A 16,597-nucleotide genomic window follows, 5' to 3' on the forward strand; every position below is an offset into this window, starting at 1 on the left:
CATTTTCCATTAAGTCATGTGGAACTTGATTGTCTCTGCCATTGATACTTTGGAGAATGCTACCAATCTCTCACCTAGCTATTCTCCCATTTAAGCCAAAGACATTGATGTACTCCTGTTGCCTTCTCCAAGTCTCTCTTTGGGTTCATGTGGGTTCCCCATGGATTAAGCCATAAAGCAGAATTATGTGGGCAGTGCCCTCTCTGCTTGGGGACTATCACCCCACTTTCTGAAACCTCTTAACCCTATGGCCCCTCTTTACCACACTCCATCCCAGTTCTCAGCCCTTAAAAGCCCTTAAAAGGATCAGACCCAACATGTAACTCACAGGCACTCCTGGCATTCCACGGGGGCCATCTTTCCCTGTGTCCCCTGGAGGCCCTCTTGGGCCAGGGGGGCCTGGAGGTCCTGGAGGCCCAGCCTGTCCTTGGTCACCCTAGAATGAAGAAAGGAAAAGACCAACAATGACCATGAAAAATAAAGACCCAGGTCTTCTTTTCAACACTTTAAATTTGTATTATCTAATCCACATTTACACTTATGAAAAGAACCAGAACAATCAGAAACATGAAGCCTGTAGGCAATTTGCCTGCCAGCAGGGAGCAAATAAATATTCATGCTGGGTGAGCTGAGTAGATGCTATTAAAATCAAAGCAGCTCAGGAACCAGCACTCTCAGCTCTTGGAAATAGTTGTAAGTTATCATGATATTCAGAGCTGGTGTAAAACTTTTGTATAACTTGATTCATGACAATGCTGCATTAGTTACAGCGACCTTGTTTCATAAAATGGCTGCATCTGTAGTTGGACAAATGTGTTTACTTTTTCATAACCTATAAAATTAAACATACAAGCTCTTGTCAAACTGTATAATAATTTATAAATTACCAAAACCAGAGAGCTTAGAAACTGGGTCTATTACTGGATATAATTTCAGCTGCCTTTCTTTTTTTAATTAAGAAAAACTTAGGCATTCTATACCTTTTTACTTTGGTACTTCCATATCCATTTTCAAGCAAATGCAACTCCCTAGACATCTTTTTGCTCTAGGATATTTCCAAATAAATACCCCCACCCATGAGAGACAAATGGTAAAGCAACAGTAAATGGAGTAATACTGAATGTTAAGAAGAAATAAGACTTGAGCAAGAATAAGCACTACCTTAATGAGGCGGCGTTTAATGAGCTGCTGATCAGCAGAGAGAAACCCATGATTGATTTTAGGAAACACCATCTGATCAGTCAGGTGAGGTCAAAGGTTGAAGTTCAGAGGTGAGAGAATTGGAGAATAGACATCAGAAGGCCCCAAGAAAGAAATAAAGATATACACATTAGACTTATAATGATCATTAAACAAAATGGAACTGGTGTTTGTGTCTAACATCAGACTGTCTGGCTCTTCTTGAAAGAAAGATAATCCTAAAACAGGATGGCCAAGCCAGATTTTTAGTTAGAGAGGAAACTTTTTTGTATCCCATCCTTTTGATGTGGGTGTTAGGCCTCTTTAATATTGTCTATTAAAGAAGCAGGAAAGCTCCCATCACCTGCATCCTGCACATTGAGCAGAAAGTCTAGAGACAAAGCACCAGTTCAATTTCTGTCAGACTTGTCAACCAGCATAATGTGGCATGAACGTGACTTCCATTTTACAAACACCCCAAGTCCAGAATACTTAGGATTATCTAATTGACCAAAAAATGTCACAGTTTTGGCATGCATTCAAATTAAACCATAGAGATATGGCACAGTCCTAGATAGCCATGCTGCCTCTCTTCATTATCCTTGCTCGACTTCAACATCCTTCTCTCTTATATGTTCAAGATTCTCCTTCTCAATAGATATTTGACCTCGTTGATGTAGGTGAGGTCTCAAGGATCCAATAACTCAATGCATATGGTGAATGGGAACAACTGGACTTGGCAAGCCAATTTAGCTGTTCTTGCTCACTCTTATGCTGATTGCGGGCTCTGACTGAGTAGCATGGGTGCCAACCACAAACCTTGACGGTGAGGATCTGATTACTGTGCAGAGCAGCAACTGTGGGGAAGCCTGGCAGACCCTAAGGACGTGGGACAGCACCAAAACAACACGACACAAAACGTCACACAGACATTCCACTGATGGACAAACAGAACAAGAATGTATCTAATGCCACCCTGTCCTCACTCTAAGTCTTGACTTGTTTGACATACTGTACAGGAAATCTGACACACTATAATCTCCCTCCATTGATAGTCTGCTTACAACTCAGGACAGACACGTATTACATTTTTTTTGGACAACAGTGAACAGAATTTTGCAGTCTGATCATAAATATTCCTCAGAATAAATGCACTCTGCCTCACAAAAGATAGTCTTACCACCCACATATCAAAATTTCTCTCTCCAATCATAAGAAGATTCTCAGGTCTTTTCTGTTTCAGGAATTCCTGCAGAGGTGGTGGATGGAAATCTGTCTCTTATAACATGCGTATTTTATGTCAGAGGGATTTATGGTCACACTCTGCAGTAATCACTTCTGTCACATAATTTTTCCAAAAGAACTTGACAGTTCACACAACCCCTTGAAGCAGAGAAGTGGTTTTGAATTCCTTAACCAGGGAAAACAGGGGAAAGATGTTTTAGAGGCTGGTACTTCACTAACTTGTACTAACTCATGTTCATAAGCATTATCAGTTGGGTAGATCTGAGAGAGAACTTGCACTTTTTCAACATGAGATATTGGAGCCTTTTATTCCAATCTTTTTTCACACAGAACATGTTTATCATACAAATAAAATAAACAGCAACCACAGCTTACATGGCCTCAGGTGTTTACAAGCTTCCTAGAGATTCCCTCCTCATTGCCCTTCCCCTCTTCCACCCAAATCTATTCTGAGAATATTTTTAGTAAAGGTCAGTAAGTTTCTAGTTTTTCAATTTTATTAATCATGGCATATTTTTCTCCCTCTTATTTCCTCCTTATTTGGGATTTATTTTTCTTTTTAAGAGAACCAATAAAATTATGTTTTGGTATGAAGAGATCTCTTTAGCCCTAATGCTTTTGATTTGCATTCTTTAGGCCTGGGACTTTTCAGGAAGCAAAGTAGAGGAAATCTTATCTGTTTTGCCAAATCCTTTCTGATAAGGCTATTTAGTGTCTAGGTAATTTTGAGGTGACCTGTATCCTCTTTTTCTTCTAAGTAAAAGTCCTTGAAACATAGACACTACCCAAATTCAGAAATTCTACAAGTTGGAAAACAGATGTGTACAATTTGCTTTTGTTTTACTATGGAATATGAGTTTAAAATGTTATTAGATGGTAATGTGCCAGCATCTTCCCATCTGTGACTCATTAGCCCTATATTACACAGTCAGAATTTTATATATAAATCTCATATTTATGTAACAAAGAACAAAAACAGATACAAACAAGAAGTCTACGAGGGATCAGGATCTTGACTAGTGGCGATAAATCATAATGTCACTTTGAACAGGATTATCTAACAAAAATAATTTAAAATTAAAAGCTTTTTAACAGCACACATGGTAGGCCTTACAAATGTTTTGAAATTTGAATGTATAAATAACTCACTTCTTGTACTCATATCTGAGCATGACCAGCTTGTTGTTCGATCATATTTTCTAAATGCTCACAAAAAGCATTAGTTTTATAACTTCTTAGTTCGGTTTCTAGTGTTAACGAGATCTAAAGAGGGAAGTGAAGGTAATTCTCTCTTCAGACAGAAAGAGAGAATTCTTTTTATCAAACAGAAAATCTCTATTTGAGGAAGCTGATTTTATATTCTTCAATCATCTTAACTGCAGAAAATGCTACCAATTAGGTGCTTAGAGCTACATTTTAAAGATTTTATTAGTGAGCTAGGCAAAAGGACTTCAGAAGCTTATATGTAGCAGAGTACAAAGAGACATGTGGAACAATTCTCTTAAATTCTAACAAAAAGCCCATGGCCTGGGGTGCAATATCATAAGACCATAAGACCATGTGCTTTTCAAACTGGGATAATGCTTAAAGGGTACATGCCATTGTTGAGGGGTGGTGGTGGTGGATAAGGGTTACTTTAGGCAGTAATAAATATGGCATATCTTCCTTAAGATTCAAGTTTGAATAATGTTAAATAATTTTAAATATTTTTATGTACAAACATTGTCATATTATGGGGTAGAATGTAAAATTTACACAAATTTTTAAAAATTTTACTGTTTGATGGTGGTAGAGAACCTCATTTCACAGGGGATACCTCTAGATTATAGGTAGATACTGAATTGACCCTCTCCTTCCCACAAAAAGTCTTTGAAGAATTAGTTTGAAAAGTACTGGTGCTGAATACTTATCTATAAGTCATGGCTTTACGTAGCCATAACAGTTAGGCTTCCTGGGCTGTTCACACAGAGTGTACTTTTTTTGTTAACTATGCCATTTTTTTTCCCACGGTATCATTAGTCATAGTCCTTTCTAAATAAATGGAATGGACATATTTCACCTGGTTTTGCATCTTGGAAAACTTGCCTGGTACACAGATGGTTCAACTGGGTATGGGAAAAAAAATGTGACTCCAGGAAAACATGGAGAAAAAGTCCAGGAATAAGCTGAATTGCTAAAATAATGTGTTCAATACTCACTACCAAATATTTAGAATTCTTAAGAAATTGGATGTATGAGAGTGTAAAACTACCTTACACAACCCATTTCCTCTTCAGAGCCTACTCAGACTACTTCACAAATCTTCCGAACATTTACTGAAGTAGGTTACCATCTTCTACCAGTGTTTTGACATCATTATAGGAGGAGCTCTATGTCCCTTCATTACCTTCTAGAAACAGAGGCAAGCCTACCCCAAAGAAATGATGAAAAAAATAAATATTTCATAAAATATGCTTCTAACTACTTAGAAGCCATAAATTCAAGATGCTATTATTTATTGTATACTCAGTAATGGTGTTATATGATTACATTATAGTGAGAAAACTTTGTGTTTTGTCAAAAGCATTCTATGAGGCAATGTTAGAGCCAGGAATTTAATACACAACTTCTAATTCCAGACTTTGTCATCATACAGTTTATGTGTTTATAATTTCTTTCTACTTTTACAGTTTGAATATTGGAAATATCAACAATATATAAAAAGTATTTGTTGAGTGCCTTCTGTGCAACATTCACTGTGCTAGGTATGGGGATTGAATGGTGAGCCTGACCACAAGCTCACAGGGGTCAACGTCTACTGGAGAAATAGGAAAAAATAAGCATGCAGTAATCACATGGAGAAATGACTATTTTGATGAAGGAGACGAGCTACAAAGTAAATAAAAGTATACCTAATGGTAGGTTCAAGGAACCCTGGAAGACTTCCCAAGCCATGTGAATGAGGGAATGGGGGTTTGTAAAGCAAGAGGAAAAATAAAGACAGAGACCCCATCTACTTACAATAGTCTAGTTGAGGACTGTGCCCAAGAACTAGAGACGGACAAATCTATAGTTTCTTTTTTTTTTTTTTTTAATTTTTATTTATTTATGATAGTCACAGAGAGAGAGAGAGAGGCAGAGACACAGGCAGAGGGAGAAGCAGGCTCCATGCACCGGGAGCCCGACGTGGGATTCGATCCCGGGTCTCCAGGATCGCGCCCTGGGCCAAAGGCAGGCGCCAAACCGCTGCGCCACCCAGGGATCCCTATAGTTTCAAGTAATATTAAGAAGGTAAGATTCACAAGACTTGTAGTCTGGCTGAAAACGTAAGGGAGAAGGAGGGGAAGTGAGCAGTCTGAGCTATGGAGGATGGTAGAGGAAACACTAGAAAAGAATGGGTTTTCTGGAGCAGTTAGGTATGGATGATGATTTCAGTTAGGGATCTGTTGAATTTGAGGTGTCCATGAAGAACCAAGGCATGGCTGTTAGATATGCATATAAGAAGTCAGGAGATAGGTGGGAATCACAAGTCTTAGAACCTCCTGAAGTCATGTAAGGAGACTCTAGAGAGAGCAGATATAGAAGACAACTCTTGGAAAGACTTCCATTTAAGGGATGAGTAGAGGAAGAAGCAATTACAAAGAGAAATAATAAAATGTGTTTGTAGAAGCAGGAGGAATGCTAACTCCCCTCATAAAAATTCTTTTTTTTTTTTCATAAAAATCCTATACAGGCAAATGACTCATTAATGAAAACTGCATTATTAATTGTACTGTATAAATAAATGTACATGAACTGAAGTCCTCTACTCACCGTTGCACTGACAGGTAATCTAGGCGTTAGAAATGGCCAATGCCACCAACAGTGGATGCTCACTGATATGCACAGGGGAGTATATCTGAGGTTGTAGAGGTACGGAGGAAAAAATTAAACTATATTTTAAACATAAAGGTGGACCAGGAGCCTTCCAATCATATTGGAAGAAAAAATATGTTATTCTGAGAAATGAAAATCCCTGAGTTTCTCCATAATGTAAATAGTATCATGATTCTTCTAGCCCCAAATATATCATGCACTATAACATTACCATTACAGTGGGTATGTGCACAGCATAAATAAAGATGAATATTCCAAGAAGTCGATAAAATGATTTCTAGCTAAGAGAGACCAGATGGGGAAATGTTGTAATAGGATGCAAAAATATTTAGGTAAAAGAATAACTTTAGCTTAACAGCAGGAATCCTTAGGAAACAAACTGGGAAAGAAAAGAAATTAAGAGAAAGGAATTTGCTGCTAAATCATTTCATAATGCAGTAGATGGTATAATTTGTCTGAATAGAAAAATCAACTACATGAAGCTAAATAGCCAACAGAACCCTTTGAATAACCAAATACCATGAACTTATGAAAATCAGAATTTACAACCAATGGAAAAAGATTGGCTTATGGAAATATTAATTATGGGAAGAACTAGCTTCCGAAGTTGAATATAATACTGGATCAAAACGTTAATTTTTCTTTTTTATAGATACCCTAAGTTCCATTCTACTGGGTTCTATCATAAATGTTAATCCTAGTCACTCCAGGAATTATACATATATTTTAACATATAAATGATACATCTGAATTTGAAGATTATTTAGAAGAGAGTGAGAACAATACAATCTATACATTGACAAAAGTCATTAAATACTATAGCTACTAAAATGCTAAGTAAAGACACACTGCAAAAGATCTGTGAATAAGAAGAAAGATGGCAGATACACTTCAACACTGGCAAGTGTAAAGTACAAGAAAAATTTCCTAAACTACACATACTGAAAAAAATTCTGTTTGTTATGTATGATCTCATAAGAGATTCCAGGTGTTGTTGTAGTGTTTGCTAAAGATATACAGCTAAGAAAGGCCAACAGAAGATGAGAGCCCATTAAAAGAGGTAAGATTCCTAAAGAAGCATTGTCCTGCTCTGAGGCAGCCAGAGAAATGTAGACATAGGATACAGGGAAGAAAAATTAAATGGCCTTGCAGTCTAGGAGACTGCACAAAAATAAAATTGTCATTTCTATTTATATAAATTTAGCTATCATTGAATTGGAACAATACTCCTGAAGCAAATATCAAGAGAACAGTCCTGTCTTAGAGGTTCCTCATAATAAAGTTAATAAATAATGATGATGATGGTAATGACAATGGTCAGTATTCACATGATACATACTATGTGCCAGGTATTATTCTAACAGCTTTACAAATGTTAACTCTTGTAATCCTCACAACACCCCTTTGACAGATGAACAATTTGAGGCATGAAGCGGTTAAGGGTTTTGCCCATCTAACTGTAAGTAGAAGAGATAAGATTCACACCCTGACCACCTGCTCCAGAGTCTATGCTCTTAGTTATTACACTTTCCTTAAATCCTTCATAGTTTCTGAATTTCTTTACCATTTATTCATTCATTTATCAAGAAGTTAATAGCATCCTACTAGGAACAAGGCAATATTTGGACATTGAGATTAGAAAGCCTTATCCCAGGCTTCATGGAACTTAAGAGGATAACCAAGAAAAGCAGATGTTAAACAAGCAGTTACAAATGTGACTGGGATTTCTTTTGAGATACATACACTCCTTTTCGCTCCCTTCACATATAGTGTGTCACTGCTGCGTCTATGGGGCATAGGAAAATTTCTGCTCCTTCTGTGCCATGCTTAATACAGCGGAATCTTTTGCAAGGTTGCCCATGGTCTCTTGCATCTAGATGTGTCACATGTCAGATGGCCGTTTTTCCATGTTTTTCTGCAAGATATTGTTGCTTCCTGGAAATGCTGCTGGGAAGCAGGTCTCTGCAGCAGCAACACACTATATGTGAAACCCCATGCAGGTCAGTCAAGCCATGTTGCCTTCTCAGCAGCAAACTGTGTAGACTGATGACTGAAGACCAGGTGCCCTTTAATTTCTACCCCAAATCTTTTGATACTACAAGAACTCAGAAGTGTGAGTCAGTCCAAAAGGAGGAGGAAAGTGATGTTTGTTTGTTTTTTGTTTTGTCAGCTCAGAAGAAGGGAGGATTTAGCTTCAGAAATCAAGTCAGATTCAGATTCAGAAATCAAATTAGATTCAGAAATCCAATTGTTATGGAAAATTAAGTCATATTGCTTACTCACCAGAGTTTTTGGATTGAAAATCATACCCCAAAAGCGAATGTGATGACTGCTAACAGAACAAAAAGTAGGAGAGTGCACAGGAAGGGACCTAACCCAGGTCAGCTGGCCAGGCAGGACTGTCCCCAAGGAAGTGGTATTTAAGCTGAGACCTGCAGAACAGAATTGGCCATGCAGACCCTAAGTGCCTGGTCACTCTCAAAGGGTACTGATACTTTTCCTTCCTGATACTATCATCAAGGTGAATATTAAAACCAAAGAGAAAATATATCTTTCTCTTCCAAAGAGATACTGAATATATACTTGGAATACAAAGATTGTATTGGGTCCTGTTTTAGGTACTCCCTTGAGATCTAGGCACTGTTCTCCATGTGGGAAAGGTTAGGATAAGGGCAGTGGCAATGGCTGACGGGGTGTAGGATTCTTGTGGGAGGTCCGATTGATGAGAATGAGAGTGAGGTTAACTAAAATAATCATTCCTTCATATAATAAATGTCTCTTAAGTACATTCTGCATGCCAATTACTGTGAAAAAAAAAAAAAGCTGTGGGGTTTAAATCTAGTGGGGAGGGGAAGTTATCACAAGAGTATCATTCTAAATGGAAAATATTCCACATTAGTGCTGTAATTAAAGGGGCAGGCAGTAGGCTATTTAAACACATTCTGATTGGGAAATGGAATAAGGCTCCTAAAAAGATGGGATTTGAGCCACAGGAGGAAGGATGGTTAGGATAAAGGTATGTGAGGTGGAGTGTGCAGCTGGTTTGAGAAGAAGGTATTCCAGTATGATATACAGTGAGCAAAGATGTGGAAAGTGGGGATTGCTGGTAAGTTGAGTTTGGTTGGGGTGAAGCACGTATTTTTTAGGGAAGAGCCTGGAGAAGTTGACAAGGTATTCAAAGAAGGTCTTCAAAGAAGCTCAAAGGGGAAAGTAAAGGGAAGCCACAGAAATATTTACAAAACAAAGGTGCCGTTCCATATGTAGGTTTGAGGAAGACAACCCTGGCAAAATTAAGAACAGATTAAAAATCAAAATTTAGTTCATGATCCCTTATCGGCAATCTCAAAATTAAAAGTCTCTGAAAGTAACATTCCTTCCTTAGGTTTTCTAAGTTTGCAGCAAACTCGTTTGGTGTCAAAAACTTATTTGAACAGATGTGAGGCTATTTATGGTCACTAATAATTCTTCTTAGGGTGAACATGCATGTGTTTCACTGCAGAAACGGATGGTTTGATTATAGGGTGCCTCAGGCCTCTCTAAGGGTGTCAAACAATATGCAATGTATGAGTAATATTAACTTTCTAATGCCTAATAACTAAATTCTGAAACACATTTGACTGAGCATTTTGAGAAAGGATTGTGAGCTCATTCCAAAGTTGATGACAAAGATTCCCTTAACATAATAAAGATTATAGAAAGAGTAGTAAAATTTAAAAAGTTAGGGCAATGAATTCATTTTTGAACAAGAAAATTTGTTAATATAATCTAGTCTGACAAATCTAGAATTATATATGGCAATCTGAATTATATATTATAATTTAAACCAACTTATAGTAATTAAAGATATATTTATTTTTATGATTTTAATTTTATATATTAATCAGAACTATCCCAATTTATTGCTATCTAGCGTATAGCTTTTAATTGATTGCTTTAATAAATAAATAAGCACATTATAATTAGCATGTTTTGCAAGTAATTAAAAAAAAATCCATGAAAATGTTGCTTTTTCAGTAAATTAAAAAAAAAAAAAAAACCTCCAGAAGTCTTGTTCAGAACATCATTTGGTTACCAAACACTGCATAATGATTTGCTTAACAACCTCCACTTAAAAAATATAATGTAAAAGTAAGTTTACATTCCACCCCATCTGAATTTCATGCAATTTGCATTTGAAATACAAGTTCTTAATTATGGAGCCCAAACTAATAAACTTTTAATTCTCAAGGAATCTTCCCACTAGGATGGTACAGCATCATGATAGTGTGCAATACAATATTTTGCATTTATGCTTCTGTAAAAACCGAGGGTGCTTGTAGCTGAGGGTGCCAGGTCAAGGACACAACTCAACTTGAATATTACTCTATCCATTTTCTGAAAGGAAACAGTCTACATTGGGGAGAGAGGGCACAGCATATATCAGGAAAGGATAGTATAAAGAAAACAGAGGATTCATTAGCAGACAGGGCACCTTATACTGAAGGGAAAATAAGCATTTGACCAGTAGCCTGTGAGAAAAATTCAACTTTTTTGTTTTGCAATCTTCATTTTGGGAGAAAAATCAGAAGCATCCTGTTGTTCCCTAAAAACATGAATGGCTGGCTTAACGGTATTTGCCAAACTTCCTTTGTGTGATACTAGATTGAGTTGACTCTAAAACTCTTTTGGCATGCTCCCTGGATGGTAGCCTTTTTTCTTCCCTTTCCCACAAAAGAGGTAGATTGCTGGAAGCCAACCTATAAAAGCTGATGAGAGTCCCACAGGGCTCAGCTATAATGGGTGGAGAGTTACCCTTGTATTTCCTACTCCACCTCTGAAGGTCACCATCTCCCATAAATAAATTTGAGCCCACAGCAAATGTCTGATAGTCCTCTGGGATAATGGAGCTCTTCAATATGACCCCCAAAAAGATAACCGAATACTTAGGCTAGTTCATCAGAGAGTAATGTTACTTGAAGTAGAACTACTCTAGATCCTGTTCTCTAATGTCCCCCTTGAGCCTACACCCTAAATTTTTAGTATTTTCCCAAAGGCAGTTTAATTATATAAAACTGGACTGTGGCTTGAAAGTATCCCTGAAATTTGCAGGTTTCTATACCAAACTAAAATATTGATTGTAATTTAGAACATTTTTGAATGTCCTATAGTTATCTTTATATTTGATGTCACTTGTGCCTATGGAGTAAACTCAAATGACTATAAGGACCAGGCGATGACATAGATAAAAGAACAGGTTTATGATGAAAAGAAGTGGGCAGATTTAGCTGAACAGGAGACAACCCAGGCTAAAAGGAAACAATGAGGACTCAATTGATTTTTCCCCAAGGGAAAGCAGACTTGGGGCTGCTACATCTTCACACACTTCAAGAAAAGCCAGAAATCCAATGATTCTTTTTTAAATGAATACTTCAGATATTAAATGTTTGTAACCAATTCAAATTTACTTAAAATAATTTTATAGTCTAAACAAGAATACATTTGAAGGGAGGATTTGGACCACAGACTACCAGTTAAAGGTCTCTGATCTAGTGCTTTGAATGTTGAATTAGAAACAAGACAAGTTTAGAAAGGATTTGCTTCAGAAAAGAAATAATACCGTTACTTGACTGAAGGAACTTTATTTTGTTGTATTACCTTTTGAAGAAAGGGTTACAAGTTCTCAGTGCCTCAATTACATGTAATCCAGAGCACCGGTTCTTAAATCATAAAATCTTCACAATGTGATTATTATACAGGACCTCTAGGAGGAAGAACTGAACAAGGTGTAATTCCTTTTTGAAAAGGAAGTACTGCATCCCATAGTGATAGATCCATTTGGGAGGAGACTCATGATTTGAGCTCCTAATGAAAGAGGCTGTTGTAATCTATGTGAAAGTTATGGGTTCTTTGGGAATCTCAGAATAGAATTTCCTGACTTCTGTGAAATTAAATCTAAACTTTATAATGATATGGATATTGGAAATCATAATGTGAACTTTCTACTTTTTGGTTTTAATTTCCTGACTGTGGTTGATGATAATGTTATTTAATGAAATGCGGAAACTTTTAATATTAAATTGCAACATACTATAATGCTTATTATATTTGCTCTTTAAAAGTGGTATTTATTTGCACATACAATTTACTTGAAACATCTACACTGATCATATTCAAACTTTTTTACCTCCAATTTCTTTTTTACCTCCCAATTTCAAATATCTAGATAATAATACATCAGGCAAAAATGTTAAGAGTAGATAATAATTTGTCTTGGTAAATGACTGAAAATGAGGGCTCAAAGAAGATGTAGCTGCAATTTCTGCTAGGGTCATTCTCTCTTTATTTAAATGTACTTAATAGGGACACCTGGGTGCCTCAGTGGTTGAGCATCTGCCTTTGGCTCAGGTTGTGATCCTGGGGTCCTGGGATCGAGTTCCACATCAAGCTCCCTGCAGGGAGCCTGCTTCTCCCTCTGCCTATGTCTCTGCCTCTCTCTCTCTCTCTGTCTCTCACGGATAAATAAATACAATCTTTAAAAATAAATAAATAAATATACTTAATAGTCCAGTTATCAAAGGAATTTGCCATATATAACAGAAGCAAGATTTTTTTCTTCCTATGATTATAAGAATTAATTCAAAGCACAACATGGTCTTTTAATTTAATAAACATTAAATGAAATGTTTGCCTTATTTGCTAGAAAAGAAAAAAAGTGAATAACCACTTTCTGTGTTTGAGCACATGAAGTGATGATATCACACATAAGTAAGACCAAGGAAAACTATTTCTCTGATGTCTTAGAATATCTGAAAGCAATAGCCCAGGCTCCAAAACACAAATATATTTCATAGATATCTTTTTCTTCAGTGGGTCGCCAATCTCAGTACCCACAAGAAACAAAGTTTACATTTTACAAATCAGGTGGCATCTGGTTTACTCAGATAAGTAACCAGTTGTGCCACATCACCAGCCACAACTGTTATGATTCCCACATCTGGCTAAAAAATTACAAAATGTGTGCCTACCATATCGTTACTGGAATTAAATTACTTATTTACACGTAAGGCACTGTCAACCTTTCTCCTTGTGTGATAAGGGGTATCAGTAATTATGGAACATAGAAGTAAGGAGGGGGATCCCTGGGTGGCGCAGCGGTTTAGCGCCTGCCTTTCGCCCAGGGCCCGATCCTGGAGACCCGGGATCGAATCTCACGTCGGGCTCCCGGTGCATGGAGCCTGCTTCTGTCTCTGCCTCTCTCTCTCTCTCTCTCTCTCTCTCTCTCTGTGACTATCATAAATAAATAAAAAAAATTTAAAAAAACAAAAATTAAAAAAAAAAGTAAGGAGGAATAATTTATCATTTTCCATGACTGGGATGAAGCTTCACAACATTAATTGTACAATTGTCCGTATTTCTTGACTTAGGAAATGCAGAAGTTATTAAATGTTGGGAAAATGATGCAAAAAAATGTCACTAAGAAAAAAATATTTTCAAAGGAACTACCACAATCAGCTTTTCCAAGTCATCATTATCCAATTTGTGAATGATTAGTGCCCTTAATTTTCCTTCCACTCTCCTATTCTTTGGAAGATTTCCTTTGTTATGATGTACATAATTTAATGTAAGGAAAGAAAAGAAAGAAAGAACAAAGGAAGGAAAAGTCAAACTAAGTATTAATACAGATTATAAGAATTAATTCAAAGCATAACATGGTCTTTTAATTTAATAAACATTAAATGAAATGAAAAAAAAGGTGCTGTTTTAAAATAGTTGCTTTATTTCCTTTTAAAATAGATAAAATAATAGATGGGTACACATGTATAATCAGATTATAGCAAGAGGTATGTCCAGGTTTCTTATATTATCCTCAGATACTAAACTGAGAAACCTTACTAACAACCAATAAAAATAGTGGGTTTATAGCCAACTGAACAATTTTCTTGCATAATACTGCTTAATTGGTCACATAGTTAATATTCTCAGTCCTGATCCATTCAACACTTAACATCGGTATCAGTGAATTGGATTAGTCTTCTCAAACTTTGGGTCTCTCTCTCTCTGTCTCTCTGTCTCTGTCTCTCTCTCTGTCTTTGTCTCTCTGTCTCTGTCTCTCTCTATATATATAGGACTGGGAATATATATATAATCTTTTAAAAAAAGATTTCAGGACCTTGGAATCATGACCTGAGCCAAAGGCAGACACTCAACCACTGGGCCACCCATAGAGCCATTATATCTATGTCTCAGATCTCCAAAAAATGCAACAGGTAAGAGACATAGTATTTGTTGGATGGCAGAATCAGACTCCAGAGAGAATCTCAACAATACAGAGTATACTAATAGTATGGGAATAAAAGTAAAGCACCGTGTTTGGATCCAATTAAAAGCTATATAAAAACACAATCAAGGAGCTAAGGATTAGTGACAGTGAGAAAAAAAGACTTTGGAATTTAAGTTGATAATAACGTATGCATCAATATATGATACGACTGCCAATGTTTAAAGCTCATCTAATTCCAGGCCATACTAATGTAAACAGAAGCAGGTAGGCTACATCCCACTTAGTCAAGCTGCATTAATGTGTTTAATTTCTGGATATTACCCTTTAAGAAGGACAGAAACAGAAACATCTGCAGAGAATAACCAAGATAGTAAGGAAGCACATGATTGTCACATGAAGAATGGATAAAGGAGCTGAGGCTGGAGCAGGTGAAGAGGAGATGGGATATAAGAGCTACTTTAAGTAAGTTTAGAACTGCATGTGGGGCTAATAGCCTCCACCACTGCAAGTCATATTCAGACTTATGCTGGACCATTATTGTTAAGGGATGTAGCAAGTGAAGGTTTGGACGAGAAGGGCTTTGGGTTCATTTTAACCTTAAGCTTCATTCACTGTTTCTATAAAATCACTGAAGAGTTGTTATGTGGAAGAGGAATTAGTTCAGAAGGCAAGATTAAAACTAAAGGTAGAGGAAGTACAGAACAGCAGATGTTGATTCAAAAGAAGTAACAATAAATACTTATTGAGTAAATGATTTAATTACTTTGTAATATTTAGAACTGCCCATAATTATTAGTCTGCCTGCTAATACTCAGAATTGTCTATAATTATTAACCTGCTTTGTAATAGAGTGAGTGAGCTCCTTGTCCTTGGAGATGTTTGAATAAAACTCAAGAACTATGAGCTTAGAACACCCTGCAAGAGTTTTTAGGCAATTGGCTGGCTACAAAATGGATTTATTTTGATATCATAAGATAAATTAATTTTAACGTAGCAGTAAGTTAAATTTGTTACCCATATCATCTGCCTCCTCAGCACCTTTTTAAAATTGAACAATCAAGATTTATCTAGAAACCTTTTCTGGCATGCCAAAAGATTTATAATTCTAACAAACAGTGAATTTTTTAGTTCCTGTATGACCCAGCAGTTAAAAACAATATAAGAAATGTTTCAAATGCTTACAACTCTTTTCCATAAAACAAAATATAATCTGCCTTATAGGACCCTTTAAAGCTATTTTAAAAATTTTTTGTGGTTGATGCCTGGGTGGCTCAGTGATTGAGCATCTGCCTTCAGCTCAGGGCTTGATCCTGGAGTCCCGGGATTGAGTCCCACATTGGGCTACCACAGATAGCCTGCTTCTCCCTCTGCCTATGTCTCTGCCTCTCTCTCTGTGTCTCTCATGCATAAATAAAATAAAATAAAATAAAATAAAATAATTTTTTGGACCATACCCTCAAATTGTGTATTTGCTGCACTCAGAAAAATCAGGTTTCAATTTAATCTTATACCAAAGAGGACATAGGGGAAAAAAAGATCAAATAATACTAGCCCGAATTAGTCCTTTCCTTAAGATTTGTCAGTATAGCTATAAAAGGCAATTCTAAACAATTTATGAACTTGTTTTTTATTGGTGTTCCAAGACTATTTTGCTAGAAGTGCTATAAGGGGAGATGTTTCCATTAATCCACTCTGCAACCACCACAACAAAAAACCCAGAAAATATACACAGTGCCTTAAAATAAGAATGTTTCCAGAAGCATACTGACTAGTATTATAAAGGAAATTATTTGGGTCCAATAAAAAATATGAAACTAACTTTGTATTATGATTTTAAATACCTATGAATTTCAACTACAACCTATATAGATGTCTAAACTATATATCATCTTCAGTAATAAACCAACATCTATACTTTTAAGAAAAACCAGAAGAAAATTCTGAAATTTGGGGTCAAATTTTTCCTCAGAGGAATGATTCTGAAATACAAGTCTTCATTGTTTCTTTTTTTTTTTTTTTAAGATTGTATTTATTCATGAGAGAGACACAGAGAGAAAG

At 36.4% G+C, this 16,597-nt stretch overlaps 1 protein-coding gene across 1 annotated transcript in view; it reads right to left on the minus strand.

Annotated features, from left to right (window-relative positions):
- COL25A1 (collagen type XXV alpha 1 chain) overlaps window positions 1-16,597 on the minus strand; it is a 444,869-nt gene that overhangs the window by 122,123 nt on the left and 306,149 nt on the right. The window contains exons 8-9 of the mRNA XM_041759382.1: window positions 1,162-1,233; window positions 329-436 (exon numbers count right to left, since the gene is read on the minus strand). Coding sequence (XP_041615316.1) covers window positions 329-436; window positions 1,162-1,233 — 180 coding nt within the window. The remainder of the gene's footprint in view (window positions 1-328; window positions 437-1,161; window positions 1,234-16,597) is intronic.

Source organism: Vulpes lagopus, chromosome 6 (assembly GCF_018345385.1).
Source record: "Vulpes lagopus strain Blue_001 chromosome 6, ASM1834538v1, whole genome shotgun sequence".
In the NCBI taxonomy this organism is placed as follows: Eukaryota; Metazoa; Chordata; class Mammalia; order Carnivora; family Canidae; genus Vulpes; species Vulpes lagopus.